The sequence below is a fragment of the Macaca nemestrina genome, chromosome 18, assembly GCF_043159975.1.
Source record: "Macaca nemestrina isolate mMacNem1 chromosome 18, mMacNem.hap1, whole genome shotgun sequence".
NCBI classification, from domain to species: domain Eukaryota; kingdom Metazoa; phylum Chordata; class Mammalia; order Primates; family Cercopithecidae; genus Macaca; species Macaca nemestrina.
This window is the reverse complement of record NC_092142.1, coordinates 20,732,593-20,756,765: the sequence shown is the minus strand read 5'-3', so window position 1 is coordinate 20,756,765 and position 24,173 is coordinate 20,732,593. Positions and strand designations below refer to the sequence as shown.

At 38.7% G+C, this 24,173-nt stretch overlaps 1 protein-coding gene across 5 annotated transcripts in view; it reads right to left on the bottom strand.

Moving 5' to 3' along the window:
* The window catches only part of MOSMO (modulator of smoothened), an 80,412-nt gene that overhangs the window by 7,502 nt on the left and 48,737 nt on the right, over positions 1 to 24,173 (bottom strand). For all 5 annotated transcript variants that reach the window (XR_011616339.1, XR_011616340.1, XM_071084225.1 and 2 more), the window contains exon 2: positions 4,147 to 4,359. Coding sequence is in view for 3 of the 5 variants with exons in the window: in XM_071084225.1 (XP_070940326.1) it covers positions 4,147 to 4,359 (213 nt within the window). In the remaining 2 variants the exon portion in view is untranslated. The remainder of the gene's footprint in view (positions 1 to 4,146; positions 4,360 to 24,173) is intronic.

The following is a 24,173-nucleotide window of genomic DNA, read 5'->3' as shown; positions in this document are numbered from 1 at the left end:
TTGAGACCAGCCTGGCCAACATGGTGAAACTCCATCTCTACTAATAATACAAAAATTAGGCGTAGAGGTGCAGGCCTGTAATCCCAGCTATTCAGTAGGCTGAGGCAGGAGAATCATTTGAACCTGGGTGGTAGAGGTTGCAGTGAGCCGAGATTGCGCCACTGTACTCCAGCCTGGGTGACAGAGTGAGACTCTGTCTCAATACAAAAATAAGTAAATTAAAATAAAATAAAACCAGCTAGTAGAAAGAACCTCAGATCTCTGGGATGACTAGCAAATTATCAGAGTGGTTATCTCTTATCATGGATAATATTCCAAAAAACAAAGAAGATAGGTAACCTTCTTTGAGTTTTGCATGTAAACACAAAGGAGTATATTATTTGTTAAAATGTTTCAAAAAGGATATCAGAAAACCCAGTGTCCGCGTAAAAGTGATTCCACAGTCCAGTGTTTGAGCAAATGGCCTGCTCCCCTGTGCTACCAAAGAAATGGTCTTCTTAGTGAACACAAACTATTTACAGATAGGCTAGCTTTTCAAAGAAAATATTTTTGCTTTTTGAAAGCGTATTGCTCAAATGTTCATTGTCCTTCAACTTTTTCTGGCAGAAATACTTCTTCAGTGTAATGTGAGGACAGATTACTAGTCACTGTACATGAAGCGTTGAAGCTTTCATTATTAACTGAATGAGTTTTCACCTCCAGGTGAAAACTATCCCCCAGAAATACTAACAGAGCCCTGGATAAACATTTCAGCTGACACTCGTCTCTACATTTTTTTGTGTTAACCAATCAACAAAACTTTCCGAGTTTTAAAAAAGTCAATTAGAAACCCTTTCCAGAAGGAATAACTCCAGCAATACAATGAAAAATAGTATTTGCTTAAGTAATACATCAGCTTAAGAAACAACAGCACTCTTACTTGCACCATTTAGGTAGATTATTTTATGTTATACAGACATATAACATATACAGACATACAGCTTATTTTGGGCAAATGACCACATCAAATAATATTGCATAAGCAAACTTGAATTTTTTTAGATGCCTACTACAGAACAAATGAAAAATTCAGGCATTACATTTTAAAGTTTTAGCCTTTTTGTTGCATAGTCAGCAACAAATAACTATTAGTGCTGCCAATGTCCACTTATCAGTGTGGTCTGTCACCAATTTCTAATGGTTCTACGGCTTAATATAGTCTGGTGAGTAAAATTAAACCACAATTTAGGTAATTATATGCAATCTAATTAAAAAAACAATAGGGCAAAATTATTGTAAAACAATTTTTTTCTTAATGTTGACTAATCTCAAGAAACAAGTAATTTAGAAAAGTACTTTAGGAATATGCAGATGTTAAATTTGTTTATTGTGTTAACATGCCAACTTTGTTCCTATCATTTCCTATTTTCTACTATAAAAAAGATCTATCCTTTATAATGGAGTAATCATTTTGCAACTATAGAATTGAACAGTTTCAATAGTTAAATATTTTCCAAATTTGTTAGAGAAGGCTTAATTACATTTTAAGGGAACAACGAAGTCCTGTTTAGTTTTAAACCAAAGGAAGCAGGCTCTCTATACTTCCTGCGAGCAGATTTAATGCAGGTGGATGAGTTTTTCTTTTAAGCTACTGTGAACTATTAAGTTACTTTAGATCTTAAAATATTATTAATGCTGATAATATCAACCTTTGAAGGCTGAGCTTTGGATCCTAAATAAGCTTGTAAAGACACAATTTTCATATTCTCCATGGCACAGATTTTTTGGTGGCGAGAGTCAGAAATCAGGTGCACTGTTAGATGAGGTTGGAAATTAGGGTGGCAAAGGAAAGAGCAAAGGCCAGACTTGAAGAACAGGATGACTCATCTTGGTTTCTCTTGCCCCCATAGGGAACCCCCATCATGTGGGGGCTCTTCTCTGAGACATATTTCTTCTCTGAGACATATTTCTCCACTGTGCACGGCCATCAGAAGATATCAACCTCATGTTATTACGAAAACTATAGCTTAACTGGAATAGAAATACATACAATAAAGTACATTTTTCAGGGGCGGAGTGGAAACACTAGGGGACGCCCAATTCCTCTCAGAACTGCCACCCCAGCCACTGGTTCTGGTACCAAAAACAATGTATTTAAAGAAGCTAAAAGCAAGGCAGTTCTATGCTTGCTTAAATGAAATTAACTCAAAGATATATTAAGTTTAAAAACCAAGATACAGAATAGTAGAAAAAATTTTATATAAATATGTATGTATGAAACACACACATATAGATATGTTTCTATGCATTGAATACCTCTAGTAGGAAACCCCAGAAACTGGTAAAAATGGTTGCCTCCAGGAAAGGGGTTAATGGGATGGCTGGGTGACAGGGCCAAATATGATTTCACATGGTTACCCTTTCACAGATTTTGAATTATGCATCATATGCACATATTATTTCAAAAAGTTATATTATTTAAAAAATAAAGGAAAAAATGCATTGCATTTGGGGGCAACTATATATACTTAAATATTCTCTGTTTAAGGGGAATGGAAAACAAAGATAATCCTAGTTCTTTCCCTTCACTGGGTCATAAGAATTTATAGCTCATGAGAGCATTTAACATTTCGACTCACACTACCTTGCTAAATCATATTTTAGGTTTTTGGTATTCAAGGCATATGCATTCCCAAATTTCAACTAAATCCAGAAACTAAATCCTTCTTTGATATTATTTTACTTCTTGAAGAGTGATTTCTATCTGGATTAGCGAATCTGTGAGTAAAAGATAAAGAAGCAGATTCTCTTTAAATTTCTCATCAATATCCTTAACTTTAGCGGCATTGTTTCTATGATTGCTTCTGGACCCTCTCTCCAGAAAAGAATTGTCACAGGAGGTCTGTTTGACAGGGAAAAGGTCACCAACTTGTTTCACTCTGCTTAACAAGGATGGAGAACCTTTTTTATATCAAAGGCAACTTGATCTAAATTTAAAAATTAAGGGCAATACAGATAAACAGAGCCAGAAACATACACATTCAAGAGTATAAATTTCAGAGAATACAGGAAGAAACAGAGGCTCATGAAGGAATATCACTCTCCTGCAGCCTTTAAGGATAAACTGAGTTTTAACATTAATAGGGATACATGGGATTATCCCTTACCCCAATTATACACGTTCTAAACGAAAATATCAAGAGAAAGTCAGCTGTTATATTTATTTTTAAAAATGTATGCAAACCTGAGATTATTTTAAGGCACTGAATTAAAAGTCTCATTTGCATAGGTACTGTTCTCCTGTTTCTTTAGAGCAGGATTTCTAAACAGTGGCTCTACTGCTACTTGGGACCAGATAATTCTTTGTTGTGGGGGGCTGTCCTATGTATTTGTAGGATGTTTAGCAGCCTCCCTGCTCTACCCACCAGCATTCCCCTACTTGTGACTATCAAAAATGTTTTCAGATATTGTTAAATATCCCCTGGGGTGCAAAATTGCTTTGGAGAGAAAGAAGCACAAAAGCAGAATTGCAAAAAATGTCTTTTCTTTGTGCATTTTTGTTTCTTCTGTTTAACTTGAGATAAGTCTCTGATGTGTTGTGAAATTAAACCAGTTTTGCAAAGTACAAGAGAATGTGTAATATATAAACTTATACCCTTGGTCAGAGCTAAATGGAGTAAGAAATGTTGATAAACAATTATTAAATAACAAAATGTGTTGATTTTTCAATGGTTACAACATACAGCAGAAACTCAAAATCAATGTTAAAAAATACTGCCACCTTCATCTAATTTATATTTTTATGTATTTGTTCTATATTTATCTTTATTTTGATAGATGATACCAATAGCTTCAAGAAAAGGAAAAGACTCAGGCTACCGGTAACTCTGAGTCACAAACCTGGATTACTTATGTCACAATCTGAGCAAAAATAAAATTCATTAAAATAGCATTTCCCACAAAGCGATTAAAGTTGTGGATGTCCTGGTCTCGCGGAAAGAGTTTTGAAGAAATGATGGGACTGTGTAGAGTCTATCTCACGGCCATACACAAGTGGTGCTCTTTGATGATTATGAAGTCCTTATTACTGATTCTTGATTATCTTCATAAAAATACCAGTGTGGGTGGGTGCCTTCTAGACAAATTTAGTAAGCACAGGTTACTTACTTCCAGTGAATGCTATCCATCGAGCATATTTTGTAGCTTCTCTTCGCCAGTGGGAAGCCACCAGCAAACCACATGTGACAGTCAATGAAATGATTCCCAAGATGATAAAAAACAGTGTGGTGACCCACTCCGGGGGAAGCCGGGGAGGGATGCACGTCCGGTCTCGTCCATGGATTGTTTGACACTGTCGCACGAGGCCCACAGTGAGTGCTCCTGGGGAGATGCAAATGGTGGGAATACTTTAGTGGGTTTGGCCTGCCCAGGGAATATTCCTCACCACCACCCCTTTAGTTTTTAAATCTCATTTATCTCTTTGTGGGTCATTCAAGCACTTAAATCCCAAGTCCTACTCTTCAGTATTCTGCTGTAGTTCATAACGTAGTAATACTTAAACATACAAAGTGAACTTAAACAACAAATGACCTCAGAAAAGTCATAACAGGCAGTTCACTCAGGTATTCATTAAATAAATACTTTTCTGAGTAACTGTGTCAGGTATTTTTCTAGGCTCCAGGGAAATAACAGCAGACAGGGTGAGGTTCCTGCCCTCACTGAGCCTGCATGCTGGCAGAAAGCACTGGTATTTTTTGATTCCTAGATCCAAGACTCATTGTATATTACTTCATTTTGGCTGAAAAGAAAATCACTTTTCAGGAAATTGAAGACAAACCTGAAATATGCCTAATTGTAATGTAGAAATAAAATTAAATAATAGATTAAATGTTAGAAGTTTATATTTATGAAAGGTATAAGGTCTAAGAATATTACGATATAAGTAGTTTTCCATTAAACTCAAGAAAATGTTGGAAAGACTAGGAGGGCCCTCTGTCCCAAACTTGGTATATTCACCAATTTTTGTAGAGTTTACCAGTGTTCACACTGCTGAACGATGGCTGGCATGCTTCACAGAAAATCACAAAGGCAAATTACGAAGGTAATTCTTAAAGTGTCTCTCCCCGTTTAAATAAAAGTGATTTTTATAAAACATCAAGCACTATTTTTCCATAAACATGTTCTCATGTCAAACCCAAGGACCCTCCTCCAATCAAATTTGGAGTAATTTATAAAAACTTAGATTAGAAAGGTGACAGAGTAGTTATTTTATCTTCTTCCCCAATAAGAAGAAGAATGTTTACAATGGTACTTCTCAATAAAAACTACTTGTTTCCCCTTCCAAGAGCAACAGCAAATGGGAAAAGTTACCAAAAATATAGGAACGGAAATTTCTGGAGCTATTAAAAACATAATAGATTTTTGCATTTTGGGGGGATTTTTTGGGTCTACATTTCTTTCTTTTATTTATAGAGATGGGGTCTATGTTGCCCAAGCTGGTCTACAACTCCTGGCCTCAAGCGATCCTCCCGCCTTGGCCTTCCAATGTGCTGAGATTACAGGTGTGAGCCACTGTGCCTGGCCTGCATTATTTTCTCAATATGAACACAAAAATAAAAAAGACATTGACCTCGAAATCATAGCACTTGCCATGAACAAATGTCTTCTGTGAAGGGAACTGGTGAAATTCCTAGTGGCATTTTGGGAAGCTGCCCTGGTGGGAAAAGACAGAGCATGGCTGGACTTGTGTGTGCACGTGCATGTGTGGCTTGGTGGGTATGCCGGAAGGAGGGTACTTTTCTGTAACTTGAGTTTGGCCATCGATACATTTTTAGAAATAAAGCAACTTGTTGAAATAAAATGAAACAAGAAATCAGTTCTTCTCTCAAAGTTGAGTTGGAGTCCTCCGTCAAATGCTAACTCTTAAGTAGAGAAGAAAATAAACAAGCTGTATTTTTTCTCCCAAGTCATCTAATAACTAGACCCATCTGGTGATCCCTGCCCAGGTGCAAGCAACATTATAATTATGGGGTTGTCACAGGCAGGAGGAAGGCAGACCAGACAGAAAGTATGCAAATCTTCACAAAAATGCCACACACTATGCCACACACCACCTTCTACTTGGAGCTGACTGACTTCATAGGCCAAAGAGAAGTAAATCAGTAAAAAAAAAATTGTCACATTATTTATTGCTAACCTTTTAAGTTTCACGGTAATTGCTTGAAACCAGAAGAGAGGATTTGGTAGGGGTAAGTAGGCACCAGGGAATTGCATGACTGTTCTTAAACAAAAACACTAAAAAGTCTCCTCGAAAAAAACAAAAAACAAAACAACAACAACAACAACAAAAACAAACAAAAAAACTTGAGGGAGTGTCTTATAAGGCATTTCATTGTAATTCTGGAAATAAAGAAGGCATTCACAGCAGTGCTCAAGAACTCTTAACAGGAAACTACTCTTGATCATTCAGCAAAAGACCTCTAACAAATTATCCTCTTCTAGTCACTGTTCCATTTATAAAAGATGTAACTGCTAGCAATGAAAGACCCTCTGACAAAATGCAATATTATGAATTCTTATATTAGCAACTTTCTTCTCCATGTAACATACACAGTCTGTACAGTTATAAAGGTAACTACATACCTAGTGAACTTAGATTTACATTTGATTTTTTGCTGGCAAATATTAAAAATTGTAGGTTCAGTACATCATAACTGAACTCTCTCTCCTTCTAGATACTTGAGTATCCTCATGTTGACTCTCTTACTCTCTCAGCGTTAGAAATGAAATTTAACTTAACCTCCTGTGCCTATAGATTGAGTGGAATTGCTTTTCTCCTCCTCCTCTCTCTAGCACACCACACCAAGTGACTACAAACAGAATAAGTATGAAAATTACAACACCACCTTCTACAAAACTGCAAATAATCTGACCGTGGTTTAGCTTTAAAAGAATAGCTATAGTCTTATATTTATAAAATTCCTTATCACAATAAATCAAAACCAAATAGCATCTCTATTCTAGAAGAAAAAATGCTAATGCTAATCGATGAACAGAAGGCATACTGTATATAAGAATATCAATACACAAATATTTTACTGTGTGTCTCTCGTGCTCAGCATAGTAGCAGTCAGAGATTCAACAACTAATATGCTCACACATTCAGTAAAAATAGACTTTCCTTAAATATACAAGGGTTAATGCAAACAGTGGTCAGTCAACATTGTTAAAGTTCATTTTCTTGAGTGAGACTCTAAGTCAACAACATTTATATCATAGTCATATATTTTCCGTAAGCTGACTGGGGGAATCTGCGAGGCTAACTGTGCTGTTACTATTAAATCTTATAAATTCAGGTACTGTTAGTACCCAAACTTTCACCAAGCCTTCAAATTTAATATTTTACCTCAAGGAATTATCTCTTTGAGCTTCAGACTCATCACCCACATTAACAGTCAAGATCTTTTACTTCCTCTAAATTCCCTTAACACATTTAATCTGTATCATACAACATGCACTTATTTTAAGGTAGCTTCTTTTTATCCCCAAACAGGACATGAGCTTCTCAGAGAAGGGAACTGCACCCACCTTCCACTCCACTGGAAACCCCAAAATGGCCGCAGCAGTGGAATTCATAAGCATTAAGTGAATTTAAATGTATTAAAAACAAGCTAAATTTTAAATCGCACTGCATTAAATAAGTTCTCTCCTGTACAGCTATCTTAGTATGGTTTCTGCACACTTATTAAGTACAAGCTCAGCCATTCACGAATTTTTGTTTTATCCAACAGGTCTTCTTGCCTCTTGAAGGGGCCTGTAATTCCATTTCCCAAACAGCCAATTCATCTGTACCCTGCAGCTGTTTCCTAGGTAACTAACCCAGCCAAATAAAAGACTTGTTCACAATAGGAAAAAGGAAACGGAACCAGAAACTACAGCATCCCACATGCCTCTCAGCATCTCACCTGTGCAGCATAACACACAAAAGGAAAGTCATCCTGAGTCTTACTCCATTAAGTGGGGGAATCTTAAGAAGCTTCGACACTCATCATCTGTAAATCCAGACACTGTTAAAACGATTTAATACAGCCAGTCTGAGCATGTCTGTTGCCACAATGAGGATGATTATAAGGCATGTCATCACTACATGTAAAAAGTGTCACAGAAAATCTGTAACACAGGGGTTGGAAGGCAGAAAGGCACACACCCACCAGTCTGTCAGAGCAAATCATGTAGAGTGCTTGCCAACGTGGCCAGAGAGAGGGTTTTCCCATACAGGGTTGGATTTGAGCAAAAAAATAGCAAAGTTAACATTAGCTACTGTCTTCTTCCATCTTCCTGTTACGTTTTCCTCCTACTGACAATGCTCTCCTCCTCTCAAGGGGCTCTCCCTGTCATCTCTAGGTACTATGATCTGGAGTGCCCAATCCCTACCACAGATGTGGATCTCTTGCTCTACTTCCTCCTTGGGGAAATAAAATCTGTTCTTGGCAAGCTGTTTCACTGGTAACACAGGCCAAAAAATACTCTATCACAAATGTCTTAATGATTGATAAAAGCTTAACATACTGCCTTTCCCAAGAGCATTTGTATTTGAGCGAGGGGAAGTATCCCAATTGAACTGAAATTAGTTTCATGTTTTAGCAATGGGCTGGCTGAAGAGATTTAGGAGAACTGGATGGCACGTGAAGATGGAAGGGGAACAGGAAGCAGGGAGACCCCGATGCACGCAGCCCAGTGCACCTCCTTGGGTAAGTCAGACCCTGGCAGCTTGCCCTCTAAATGAGTAGAACAAAAACAAAACAGCCTACGGGTAACTTAAAAACGTCACACAAACCGGCCGGGCGCGGTGGCTCATGCCTGCAATCCCAGCATCTTTGGAGGCCGAAGCGGGCAGATCACGAGGTCAGGAGATCGAGACCATCCTGGCTAACACGATGAAACCCCATCTCTACTAAAAATACAAAAAATTAGCTAGGCGTCGTGGTGGGCGCCTATAGTCCCAGCTACTCGGGAGGCTGAGGCAAGAGAATGGGGTGAACCCGGGAGGCGGAGCTTGCAGTGAGCCAAGTTCGCGCCACTGCACTCCAGCCTGGGCAACAGAGCGAGACTCTATCTCAAAAAAAAAAAAAAAAAAAAGTCACACACCTAATATTTTCCTCTGGAAACATAGCTAGCGGTGACGATTTTTATCTGCTATGATTTCTAAATTGTATTTTAGGATATAGGTGCTTATAAATAGCAAACTGGCCAAAAAGAAAAAAAAAAAGAGTGAACAGGTAGAACAAAGAACTTTAATGAGCCACACATGGACAGTGTCTGAAAACCTGAGTAGCACACTAGGCTGAGGCTGAGCCCTACTCTCCACTGGAGTAACAGCACCCCCTCCTGTGACTTTCACCTGTTCTTACCCTCCTGGGAGTTTATAGTCACTGATCCTTAACACTTTCTCCCAGTCTCTCACTTTCCTCTTGCCTTCATGTCTTTTCCTACCTGGCCTAGAGTCCTTGATCCATTATGTTACCACCTTTTATCTTTTCATTGCACCCACCTGGCAATAATGATAGCCCTGACTCAATAGAAATTTCTTCTTTCTTGTACTAACCTACAGGTTGCGAATGCTGAGGGAGAAAATCGTATCAGAGCAGAGGGGTGCTGCTGTAAATTTCTAAATTTTAATCTCAGGGCCATCACCTCTGTCCAGAAACTAATTAGGTCTCACAAATTCCGTGCTTCACTGTTCTTTGCTGAGGCTGTTCCAAGACTCCTGCACTCTCCTTAAATATAAAAATCTACCGCCCCCTTCACATTCAGTAGGTATCAGTCTATTATTTCTCAGAAATAAAAGAGAGGCCATCAGGCAGCAAACCTTCAACTGTCCACCATCAAACTTACAACTATATCTGAACACATTCATTCTTTCATTCTCACAATCCTTTCTCCTTGTGTTTTGGATCCCATCCTCTCCTTCTTTGGGATCTTGCCCAACACATTATTTTCTCTTTTCATATGTATCCTCTTCTGGATCTCAAAAATGTTTTAATGTGTTTAAGTCTCCCCTACCATAAAACAAAACTATCCCATATGCCAACACATCCTCCAGTGGCATCACACTTTCTGTTTCTGTCTTCCTTTGTCTAACCTCCCTTGCCCCCAGCCATGGCCAGATTTCCTCTTCCTCTGCCGCCTCCACTTCCCAGAGTCTCATTCACTCTCCAACCTACTGAAGGTTGGCTTTTGCCCCAACTACCACTTCGACAGAGCGCTTGTGAAGCTCACTCACTCCATATCGCCAACTCTAATGGATGCTTGTCTTAACATTTAAAGTCCTGGACTTAACATTTTAGCAGCATTTGATACAGCTTCTTCAAACACATTTCCTTTGGTTTTGGTAACTCCCTCCTTATCTACTGGGTTTCCTCCTGTCTCTTTAGTTTCTCCTTCTTTCATACACACTTTTTTCTTTCCCATTTGTTAAAATTTTGTGTTCTTTAGGGATCTTTCTTGGATCTGGTTTTTCTATAGTGACTCTCTGCCCTAAATCCAAACTGTTTAAAATGGGCTATAAAGGTCTGGATTACACTGCTTCTAGTCTTTCATTTAATTACTTTTCACACTTGATGTTCAAATTCTTAGATTCATTCTTAATTCATATATCCCCTTATATATGAATTAAGGAGGCCCTCATATATGCTGTTTCCTTTGCCTACAATACTCTTCCAGACCTCTTTTCCTGGCTACTACCTATGAGTAGAAATTCCAGTTGCAGCTTAGAAGTTGCTCCTGGAATATCTTCCTTGACAAGCTCTTTTTTTTTTTTTTTTTTTTTTTTTTTTTTTTGAGACGGAGTCTCGCTCAGTCGCCCAGGCTGGAGTGCAGTGGCTGGATCTCGGCTCACTGCACGCTCCGCCTCCCGGGTTTACGCCATTCTCCTGCCTCAGCCTCCCGAGTAGCTGGGACCACAGGCGCCCGCCACCTCACCTGGCTAGTTTTTTGTATTTTTTAGTAGAGACGGGGTTTCACCATATTAGCCAGGATGGTCTCGATCTCCTGCCCTCGTGATCCGCCCGTCTCGGCCTCCCAAAGTACTGGGATTACAGGCTTGAGCCACCGCGCCCGGCCAGACAAGCTCTTACACTCCCATCCTGAGTTGAGTGCTTGTCCTTTGGGCTCCTATCAAAGCATTCTATCTCTTTGCTGAACCTGAGGAGATCATGGGAACCCCTAAAGTTGTAGCCAGTCAGAAGCAGAGGTAGCCTGGGGACCCCCTGACCTTGTGGGTAGCATCTGCATTGGGGTCAGCATCTGAATGTGTGGAGAACTGAGTCCTTAATTTGTGAGGTCTGCACTAACCCCAGGTGATTAGTGTCAGAACTGAATTGTCCTACGGTGCACTCACTTGGGGTTGGAAAAGACTACATATCTTTACACAAAAACTTGTATATGAATGTTCATAGCAGTATTATTATTCATAATAGCCAAAAAGTGGAAGCAATACAAATGTCCATAAATTGATGAATAAAAAACAAAATAGAATATCCATACAATGAATAGTTTTTCAGCAATGAGAAAAAAAAGAAGTACTGATACATGTTACAACATAGATAAACCTTGAAAACACAATGCTTTGTGAAAACAGCCAGACACAAAATACCACATATTATATGATTCCATTTATGTGAAATATCCAGAATAGGCAAATCGAAAGAGGCAGAAAATAGACTAGTGGTTGCCAGAGGATGGGGGAAAAAGAAATTGGGAAGTACAGGGTTTCTTTTTCTTGGAATGTTACAAATATTCTGGAATTAGACATTGGTGATAGTTGCACAATACTATAAGAAAAACCATATATGTGAATATATGAAAAACCACTATGTTGTACATTTTAGTTTTAGGACATTTTAAGGACTTTATAAGTTGTACACTTTAAAATGGTGAATATTACCTCAAAAGAAATCCAAGAATTGTTTAGTTAAATACCAACTTAAATTCAGTAGCATACTGAAACTTTACTCCAATATAGCTCCACTCTCTCCCTTGTCTTTATTATGCAAATTATATGTATACACTATAAGCTTATCAACAGTTTTATAATTATTGATTTAAAATAAAAAAGTTATAAGCAAAAATACATTTGTACTGACTTTTACATTTACCTATGTAATTACCTTTACCAATGCTCTTTATTTCTTTATGTGGATCCAATGCTCTTTATGTCTTTATGTGGATCCAAAATATTGACTAGTGTTCTTTTATTTCAGCCTGTGGACACACTTTAGTACTTCTTATAGAACATGTCTACTTGTGATGAATTGTCTCCATTTTTGTTTATCCTGAAATGTCTAAATTTCTCCTTCATTTTTGATGGATAGTTTTGCTGGATATAGAATTACTGATTGACAGTCATTCTTTGTTTCTTTTTTTTTTCTTTTTAGAGACAGAGTCTCATTCTGTTGTCCAGGCTGGAGGGCAGTGGCACGATCTTGGCTCACTGCAACCTCTGCCTACCAGGTTTCAAGCAATCCTCCCACCTCAGCCTCCCAAGTAGCTGGGATTACAGGCATGTGCCACTACATCTAGCTAATTTTTTTGTATTTTTAGTAGAGATGGTGTTTCACTATGTTGGCCAAGCTGGTCTCAAACTCCAGACCTCAAGTGATCTGCCTGCCTTGGCCTCCCAGAGTGCTGGGATTACAGGCATGCGCCACCACACCCAGCCAAGAGTTTTACAGCACTTTGAACATGTCCCACTGTTTACTGGCCTAATAGTTTTTAATGAGAAGTCAGCTGTTAATAGTATTGAGGATCCCTTGCATATGAGGATTCACTGTTTTCCTGCTCCCTTCAAGATTCTCTTACGTCTTTGGCTTTCAACTGACTATGATGTTTCTGAATGTATATTACTTTGAATCTATCCTACTTAGAATCTGTTAGATTTTTCAATGTACAAAGTTTTTCATCAAATTTGGGGAGTTTTTAGTCATTGTTTCTCTAGACATTCTTTCCACTCCTTTTTCTCTCTTCTTCAGGAATTCCCATTATGTGTATGTTGATATACCTGATAATGTCCCATATGTTTATGTTCTCTTCACTTTTCATTATTTCTTTCTGTTCCTCATATGCGATAATCTCAATTGATGTGTCTTTTGATGATTCTTTCTACTTCTGATTTGTTTTAGCTATTTAACTTTTCAACTCCTGAATTTCTATTTTATTTCTGAAAATAATTTCTATCTCTTTATTATTCTCAACGTGGTAAGCCACTGTTTTCAAACTTTCCTTTAATTCTTTTTTTTTTTTTTGTAACATATTTATAATTACAATGGCTGATTTAAACTCTGTCTAGTAAGTTCAATGTCTGGGCTTCATCAGGGGCCGTTTCTATTGAATGTTTTTATTTTTCCTGTGTATAGGCCACACTTTCCTGTTTCTGTGTAATTTTTAGTTGAAAACTGGACATTTGAATAATATAATGTGACAACTATGGAAATCAAATTCCTTCCTTCCCCAGGATTTGTTGTTGTTACTGTTTACTAACTTTCCTGGAATCATTCTGTAAAGTCTGTATTCTTTGTTGTGTGTGGCATCATCTATTAGATTAGTTTAGCAGTCAGCTAATGGTTAGAATAAGGTTTCTTTACATTATTTGAACCAATAAGACTCTCAGCCTTTGCTGAAGGGGTCTCTCTCTGCGCTGTGGCACATCATCAATGCTGCAGCAGGCAATTTACAACTCTGCCTTGGCCCTCACTTCCTGCTCGCATTGAGTCCCAAATCAGGTAGAGGTGAGGGAGTAGGGCCTTCCCAGTTGTTTCCTGGGTATGTGGACAGTCCCAAACATGTGTGTGGTCTTTCAGGTTCCCAGAAATATGTTGGAGCTTTTCAAAGACTCCTATGGACATTCTGTTCCTCAAATTTTCCTTTATGTTTGCCTGTCAGTCTTTTGCTCTCCCCAATACCTCAGGAACCTGTGGTGCTGAAAAACTGCTGACTGTTTTTAACAAATGCCCTAGGAATAGAACAGAGCAAACTCTGAATCTGATCAAATAAAGATAAGCCCTAAAAATTGAGACTTTTCAGTGAGCTGCCAGACCAATCAAATAGTGACAATTCTCTGGGGATGCGGTTTTAAAAAGTACCAACCCCCCTGCCCTCTCAATTGGTTGCTAAGCTGCTAGTTTTCACAGCTACTATAGTTGTGAGGCTACTGGCTTTCAAGGGTACTGGGGACAGGTAGATGCAATTAGCACAATTTAAACTGCCATAAAGTTTGCTATTCTTACCCAAATACAGGCAATTTTCTCAAATGCTCCTTTGATTGTTGCAAGCTTTAATTTCCAGAGTTCTGAAAAGGTTGATCTAATAATTTTGCCAGTGTTCTTGCTGCTTTTATAGAAGAGCAGATTTTTGGAAGTTCTTACTTTGCCATTCCAGAAGTTAAACTCAACAACAGGTCACAATTTGAATTTCAGTTTTGTCACTAACTTGGGCAAGTCAGTTAATCTTTCCAAGCCTGCTTCAGCAAAAAAAATAGTACAACCACCATTTAGGTCTGTGTGAGATAATGACATAACATCTGGAAGGCAATCGGAACTGTAATCACTGAATAACAATTACATATTTTCAGGAAAAGAAATCAGATATATTTGTTTTGGTTAAAACATACACAGGACAGTACAAGACACACCAATTTAACACAGTAGTGTACTCATGAAACTTGCATTCCAACATAAAAAGGGTGCTAAGGCTATTGGTCACAAAAAGTAGTCAGGACATTACTTCCCTGTTCAACTTTTCAGTATATTATTAAGGTTGATGACCACAAACAAGACAAGTTCAGGCTTGCTGAAATAGAAGCTCTGAGGATGGATTTTATTGGAATACCAATGCTAGAAGCCTGGAGATTAAGAAAGCTTTGCTATTATAATGAAATAGCAAAATGTTTTGTTACTTAACAAGTAAAAAATGATCATTAGCCTTTAAGTTTGATTTTCTTTTTCCTTGCATCCTATTGGCTGTTTTCTTTATCCCAATTTAAAAGATGACTATTACCACCTGTTTGTAAGCATGACTGTAGTTTGGAGGCCTTATTTTACAGTTGACTAAATCATACCCAACACTGCCCTCACATTACTGCTTATTCTATTAGCTCCTGCTCCCTAAACTGACCTTAGGTTTAATCCCATAAAGACATTAAACACTAACTAGCAGCAAATCTCTATTTTAAAATCTGCTTTATTGACAAGTACAACATGCTACCAGAATCTGCCTTCACTATGACTCTGCCAATCACTGAAGCTCTTAACATATAGTGCATGAAGAATTCATTAAAGAAAAGCTTACCACAATGTTTAAACTATCCATACAATGTATAGAAAATATGTGGAAGGATATTTGTCATACTGCCAAGATTAGCCTACTCTGGTTGAAGAGAATTGGAGGTGAAGTGGGTAGAGGGGGTGAGAACCTTTGCATTTTTACTCTGTCTTATCTAAGTGTAGATAAATCCATACAATTCTTTGAAAAAAAAAATGTTTGCTTTATATTTTAAAATTCTAAAAGGTTTATAGGATATTACACATTAAATTTAAGTGTGCTAATTGCATTTATATTACACACTATGAAATCTTTCAGTCATGTATGAATTTAAGCACATGCTCTGGATCTAAAAGAAATTAAGAGTATGCCAAAGAAATTAGCATAAACCAACGTGAGTCAGGTAGAAGGCTAAGATGGAATTTAAATTACAATGTCTACATTTTCTATTCCATTTCAATTAGGGTATCATGAGAAACTCCCATGGAAGATTTCCATTCAAGGATACTTATTGTTTCTTCCCTGATTAATCTGGTAGAAGTAACCCATTTATTTTACCTGAATGAATAACCTCTATGGTTTGTACATAGAACTGAGCTGGATTAAGGTGAGACTGGTAAAGAGAATGAAGGTTAAATTTGGTAGGTTAAATAATTCCTGTAGGCAGAAAAGCTGTGGAATTATCTGTAAAAGTATTTTAACAAAAAGACTAAACATTAATGACCCCATGGCCTCACAGAAAAGGACTGCCTATGGACAATGATCAAGAAACAAGCAAGTGATGCAGCAGACAACAGCAGCTCTCAATCAAGTAAAGCTCCTGGCCAAAAGCAGTCATAAAATTACAGAATTTAGAGCTGGCAGGGATCTCAGAGATCATCTGTTCTAATCTCCCCAAATTAGGGCTTAGAAAATACTGAAGCCCAGAGAGATTAAATGATTAATCCAAGGATACAAAGTTAACTAGCAGCACTGAGACTAAAATCCAGGTTTTGAATTACCCACTTCAAAACTTCCTAGCACATGATGCTAACTTCCCTGAACACCATTCATTGAGTAAAGAAAATGAACAGTATTCCTAAAAATACCTCCAGGAACATTCAGACTTCTATCAGAACAGACTTCATCACAATTTTGTAAGCACAGTGATAGTGAATCTAAGGACTTTCACAGGAGGTCAAAAAATACATAGAGGGAGATGTCATCTTCGGGTTCCTCTTGTCAGTTCACAGGAGTGGCTCTCCTGGGTTTTGCTCCTTATAAAATGTAACCTCTTCCTACACTAGCCACTATTTCTCATAAACATTCAAGGAACACCCCACCGTTCTCAGTTTATTCTCCTTAAAGAAACATCCCAATATCTTTGTCTGAAGAACAAAAGAATTCCCTACATCAACTTTAGGCTCTTATCCTATCTCCAAGGAAACTTGGCTATTTATAGTCTACTCTCAGACATCAAAATGAACACTCATATTTGTCTTACCTATTTGCACAGACCAGAAAATGTGCACTACCACCTTCTCAGAAAGGAATTTAGAGAGTCAGTCACAATAGCAAAGGATCCATTTATGATCTCCAGGTCTATTAAAGTAACTGCTGTTTTTCAACTAGTTGATATTTCAATATTAAACAACTTTAAATCATTTCTCTACTAAATTATACTCCCTTAACAATTTACATAAGTACAGTAATTCTCTGACATTAAATCAAATTCTAAACCACTTAGTCATGTATGTGTTGTCTTCACAGGGAGACAGCATATCAGGAGTTTGAGTTCAGGTTCTGGATTAAGACTCAAATCTGGTCGGGTGCAGTGGCTCACGCCTGTAATCCCAGCACTCTGGGAGGCTGAGGCGGGTGGATCACCTGAAGTGAGGAGTTCGAGACCAGCCTAGCCAACATGGTGAAACCCTATCTCTTACTATAAATACAAAAATTAGCCGGGCATGGTGGCGTGTGCATGTAATCCCGGCTACTCAGAAGGCTGAGGCAGGAGAATCGCTTGAACCTGGGAGGCGGAGGTTGCAGTGAGCTGAGATCGCGTCATTGCTCTCCAGCCCGGGCGACAGAGCAGGACTTCATCTCAAAAGAAAAAAAAGGCCGGGCACGGTGGCTCAAGCCTGTTATCCCAGCATTTTGGGAGGCCGAGATGGGTGGATCACGAGGTCAGGAGATCGAGACCATCCTGGCTAACCCCGTCTCTACTAAAAAATACAAAAAACTAGCCGGGCGAGGTGGCGGGCGCCTGTAGTCCCAGCTACTCGGGAGGCTGAGGCAGGAGAATGGCGTGAACCCGGGAGGCAGAGCTTGCAGTGAGCTGAGATCCGGCCACTGCACTCCAGCCTGGGCGACAGAGCGAGACTCCGTCTCAAAAAAAAAAAAAAAAAAGAAAAAAAAAGAAAAAAAAAAGGCTCAAATCCAGGTCCACCGCTTACTGGCAGTGAGATTTTGGGCAAGTTAATTAACCTCTGTGTACCTCAGTTTCCTCAGTAAATGCAGAATGACCTCCCAGTATTGGTTGGATTAAGAGAATGTATACAAAGCACTCACAAATGCCTGGCACAGAGTAGGAACTTGATAGATGTTAAATATTATCAATAATGTGTTGCTATGTCGATATACTTTAAAAAAAGGAAATAGGCCAGGTGCTATGGCTCAGCTCACACTTGTAATCCCAGCCCTTGGGAGACTGAGGCAGGAGGAGCACTTAAGGCCAAGAGTTTGAGCCTGGGCAACACAATGGGACTTTATCTCTACAAAAACTAAAAAAAAATCAGCCGGGCATGGTGATGTACACCTGTGGTTCAAGCTACTCAAGAGGCTGAGGTGGGAGGATTGCTTGAGCTCAGAAGTTTGAGGCTGCAGTGAGCTATGAACATGTTACTGTATTCCACCCTGGGTGACAAAGTGAGACTAAAATAAATAAATTAATTAAATTAAATATAAGAAAAGAAAAAAGAAATAAGAGAAACATGGTTTGGGATTCTTTCTCTTAATTATTTTTATTTTTTAAATTTTAGTTTTCTCTTATATTTATTGTCTCATAGTACCTTTGAGTCTCTTGCTTTCTTAGAAGAAAAATCATGAATTCGTGTCCAATTTATGTAGATCCACTTATTTTTAAATGAATCAGAACTGTAAAAGTTTCGAGCCTCACAAATATGAGGAAAGCAAGTTTAACACTGAGACAAATGTTTCTCTGTGCCATCAGTATGATGCCTCAATTATAAAGTGGATAGATTTAAGAGTGGACAGCTTTGGAGAAAGACAAAAGTTCTAGTTCTGACATCTCTTCTTCCATTTAATCTTTAAGAGGAGCTTGTTTTCTCATTGTAGTTAAATTTGGCATAAGATTAAAAATGTAAGGTGGCATCTCCCTCAATTTTCGACTTCTGAAAACATTACCTAAGCTTTTGCAGAAATATATAAAATAAATCCTTCATTAATTAGCTTATATTTGTGGTAGCCATGATCTCCTAAGCAAAGAGATGGTGGTCTAGAAAAACCATACTTTAGAGAAGGTTTCTCATGATCTTGAGAAGCCTGGCACCACACCATGAGCTATGCCTGACTTTTCTGTCCAAGTCTAGTAGGCACAAGTGTGTTATATCAAGCTTTCATTCATTCAGTAAATACTCACTGAACACATGATCTGTACAATACCTTGTAGAATGTATGAAGAACACATGAAGACATGATCCCTGTATTCCAGAACTTACATACACAGAGCCAGACGCACATCCACAGAAAGTTAAAAAGCACAATACATAGCAGGGTGTGAGTTAATGCCAAGGGAATTGCGCAGTCTTGTGGGATTAGGAATCTGGACATAAGCATTCTATCCACAGGCACCACTACTCATGGAATTTTGAGCAAAAAGCTTCATTGTCTTTAGGTCTACTGTCCCACTTTACAAGTGATACCCTAAAAGACTTCTGATAACCCTTCACAATTGCTGACATTAGGTTTACTGAGGTTGAGTTTAGATATAATAAAATTCACATTTTAAAATTTAAGCACATGCTCTGGATCTAAAAGAAATTAAGAGTATGCCAAAGAAATTAGCATAAACCAACGTGAGTCAGGTAGAAGGCTAAGATGAGTTCTGACAATTCAATGAGTTCTGACAAATATATGTAGCCATTTCAATCATGATATAGAATATGTGCATCACCATAAAAAGTTCCCAGACTCCTTTGCAGTTAGCCTCCTTCCCCAAGCTCCCAAGATAGATCTACATTCTAACAGTATAGTTTTGCCTCTTGTAGAATTTTGTATAAATGAAATCATATGCAATCATGAATAAGGCTACTATAAACATTTGCATACAGGTCTTTGTAAAGACACATTTTCATTTTTCCTGTGTTAATACCTAGGAGTGAAAATGCTGAGTCATATGGTAAGTGTATGTTTAAATTTATAAGAAACTACCCAACTGTTTGCTAAAGTGGCTGTACTTTTTTTTTTTTTTTTCTTTTTTTGAGACAGAGTTTTGCTCTTGTTGCCCAGGCTAGAGTACAATGGCACGATCTCGGCTCACTGCAACCTCCGCCTGCTGGTTTCACGTGATTTTCCTGCCTCAGCCTCCGGAGTTGGTGGGATTACAGGCACCGCCATAAAGCCCGGCTAACTTCTGTATTTTTAGTAGAGATGGAGTATCACCATGTTGGCCAGGCTAGTCTTGAACTCCTGAGTTCAACTGATCAGACTGCTTCGGCCTCCCAAAGTGCGGGGATTACAGGTGTGAGCCACCGCGCCCGGCCAGCTGTACTATTTTACATTCCCAGCAGCAATATCTGAAAATCTAGTTGTTCACCATATTCATCAACACTTTGTATTTTCAATCTTTTTAGTTTTAGCCATTCTAAAATTGTAAAGGTAGGCACGTAGAGGTCTCTTACTGTGGTTTTGTTTCCCTAATGTTTAATGATATTGAACATATGTTCAGGTATTTATTTGCCATCTCTGGCCTGTTAAAATCTTCATCAATTAAAAAAGTCAAGTTGTCCAAAGATTAAATTTAAGAGTTCTTTATATATTCTGAATACCCTGAATACAAGTCCATCTTCTGACATTTGTTTTACCAATATTTCCCCCATAGCCTTGCCTTTAAATTTTCTTAACAATGGCTCTTGAAGGACAAATGTTTTATATTTTGAGAGTCCAATTTGTCAATTTTTTTTGAGACCCAGTCTCACTCTGTCACCCAGGCTGGAGTGCAGTGGCGCAATCTTGGCTCACTGCAACCCCTGCCTCCTGGGATCAAGTGATCCTACTGCCTCAGCCTCCTGAGTAGCTGGGACCACAGACGTGCACCATCACGCATTGCTGATTTTTGTATTTTTGGTAGAGACGCATTTTCACCATATTGCCCAGGCTGGTCTCGAACTCCTGAGCTCAAGTGATCCATCTGCCTCAGGCTCCCAAAGTGTTGGGATTACAGGTATGAGCCACCATACCTGGCCAATTTGTCAATTTCTTATCCTGCCTTCTGTGGCTACTTAGTAGCAAAGGGGGAAAACCCCATTGATATGGTTTGGCTGTGTCCCCTCCCAAAATCTCATCTTGAATTATAATCCCCATAGTCCCCACGTGTCAAGAGAGACCAGGTAGAGGAAACTGAATCATGGGGGTGATTTCCCCCATGCTGTTCTCATGATAGCGAGTTCTCACAAGATCTAATGGCTTTATAAGTGTTTGGTAGTTCCTCCTGTGTTCATTCTCCTTCCTGCCACCTGTGAAGAAGGTGCCTTGCTTCCCCTTCACCCTTCTGCCATGGTTATACGTTTCTTGAGACCTTCCAGCCATGCTGAACTGTGAGTCAATTAAACCTCTTTTCTTTATAAATTACCCAGTCTTGGGTATTTCTTTATAGCAGTGTGAGAGCGGACTAATACACCCATTATCTTAATCCCAGACTGAGGCTTAGGCAATAAGAGATGACATCAGTCAGGACACCAGAATAATAAACTTTTATCATCTCTAGAGCTGTCTCTGAGAGATGCCCAACAACTCATGAAAAAAGGCTGCAAAGAGAATTCAGCCTTCCATATTGCATCTAAACAGACAGCTAAACATTGTATCACCTCAACCATTTATAGGACAAGAATATAATAAGAATGGCTCTTACTACCGTATCTAGACAAAACTGTCTAACCCAGATGCTTAGAAAACATCACTTATATTACCTTTGGATGATCAATGAATGGCCAAGTCTATTCACTGTTTGAATAAATAATAGATTATATACAAAAAATAAAGAGATGACAATATATCTGGCAAGAGAGAGAGAAGGTTACTACATCACAACAGAAAGTCTCAGTAAAACAACCAAGGTTATTTCAAAGTACAACTCTTATAAAACCAAAATATGTTAGGAATAAAAAGTATACAGAACATCACCAAAGAGTTCAAGTTGGTTCCCAAGCTGCCCTTTTCTGCTCACTCCATATTCTTCCCGGACAATCTCAGCTGGGTTCACTGATTCAATTATCACCTAAAAGACAATGACTCATAAATTTATCGCTAGCTAAGATATCTCTTCTAAGCTCCAGATTTCTGCTTATTACTTACTTAAAATTTCCACTTGGATGCCTCATAGGCATCTCAAGCTCAACAAATACAAAAACTAACTTATCCTCCATTTCAAACCTCCCAGTGTCCTTCTCAATGGTACCACTATTTATACAGTTGCACAGGTCAGTTATTCTTAACTCCTTCATCTTTCCCCCATAGGTTCCCACTCTGAAATCACTAAGTCAAGTGGAATTTACCTCCTAAACACAAGTCTATCCTCTCCTGTCTACATGTCCAACATCCCCACCCAAGTCAAAATCAATTCTCAGCACTCAATTCTTATCCCTTCCAATCCTTTCTTCTTCATACTGCAGAGCAATTGTTTCTTTCTTTCTTTTTTTTTTTTTTTTGAGACGGAGTCTTGCTCTGTCGCTCAGGCTAGAGTGCTGTACCGCGATCTTGGCTCACTACAACCTCCGCCTCCCGGATTCAGGTGATTCTCCTGCCTCAGCCCCTCGAGTAGCTGGGATTACAGGAGCATGCCATCACGCCCGGCTAATTTTTGTATTTTTAGTAGAGACGTGGTTTCACCATGTTGGTTAGGCTGGTCCCAAACTCCTGACCTCGTGATTTACCCACCTTGGCCTCCCAAAGTGCTGGGATTACAGGCGAGAGTCACCGTGCCCGGCCCAGAGCAATTGTTTCTAACATGCTATCTGATTTTTGTCACATTACCTTAAATCTTTTAATGGCTTCCATCACTCTTAGGATAAAGAACAAAATCTCTACAATGGCCTACCAGGTCCTGTATTACCTGAACTATGACTATTTCTTCAGACAGATCTAATCTCACTCCTCCCCCTTGGCTCTATACAAGTTAGCCTCATCGGTTTTCTTCAGCTCCTAAATGCACCAAACTCTTTTCCACTTCAGGGCCTTTTGCACATTCTTCTTTTTGCTGGCAGAACCATTCCCTGCTCATGTTCTTGCTAACTCCTGCACTTCCTTTCATTTCTACTTTACGTGTCATTTTCTTAGGGAGGACTTCCCTCGTAACTTCTTCCTGTTAATAGGCTCCTGTTAAAACTACATTTCTCCCTTTATAGCACTATGACAATTATATTTATTTTTTTTGTTGTCTCTGAACTGCTAGATAAGTTCTCTATGTGGCTAGTATCTATCTTATTTTCTAATATATATCTAATGCCTAGCACAGTGCCTGACATATGATGTCCGCAATAAATATTAAGTGAATGAACTATCAATCTCTTCTATGTAACTTTTGTGTCTATTATTTGAGAACTCACATGCTATGATTCAATGTGCAACCCAAAATTCATGTGTTGGAAACAATCCACAATGCAACTGTATTGGGATGTGGGGCCTAAAGGAGGGTGTTCAGGTCATGAGGACTCCACTCTTGTAAGTGGATTCATGCCATTATAAAAAGAGCTTGTGAGAATGAATTCACTCTCTTCCGCCATGTGAGAACAGTGTTCCTCCCTCTGGAGGATGCAGCATCAGGGCCCCATCTTGAAAGTGGAGACGGGTCCTTCACCGGACACCTAAGCTGCTGGCACTTTGATCTTGGACTTCTCAGCCTCCAGAACTGTGAGAAATAATTTCTGCTCTTTATAAATTACCCAGTCTTATTGTTATAGCAACAAAAAATGAATAAAGACACCACATTTTATCACATTATGCTCTCTCTCTCTAAAATAATAAGTTAGGGAATAGTCGATAATTCTTCATTTTGAAGAAGGAATTGTTTGAACAGTGACTTTCCTAGGCCACTGATACTATTTAATTAACTATTTGAGAGGAAGGGAAATAGTATGTCAAATATGTATTTCAGTAAGTCAGCAAAACATGTTATATTTTAGGGACATATCCAGATAATAATTATGAATCCTGATAATGTTCTCATTTATTTCATGGACTAAAGGTATCCCTAAATAGAATCAGAAATGCATTTTTAACATGGCCAGCCAACTGTTATCTGAAATGTGTCTTGGGGAATATGTTGGTTCCTAATGGACTAGGCTGGTTCCTGGGACAGTGAAATACAAACATAGAGAAACCAGAGAGACATTAAAAAAATTTTGTTTGTCTAATTTGAAAGGAGGGAGAAGACCAGGCATGGTGGCTCATGCCTGTAATCCCAGCACTTTGGGAGGCCGAGGCGGGCGGATCACCTAAGGTTGGGAGTTCGAGACCAGCCCAACATGGAGAAACCCCGTCTCTACTAAAAAAAAAAAAATACAAAATTAACCTGGTGTGGTGGTGCATGCCTGTAATCCCAGCTTCTCAGGAGCTTGAGGCAGGAGAATCGTTTGAACCTGGGAGGCAGAAGTTTCAGTGAG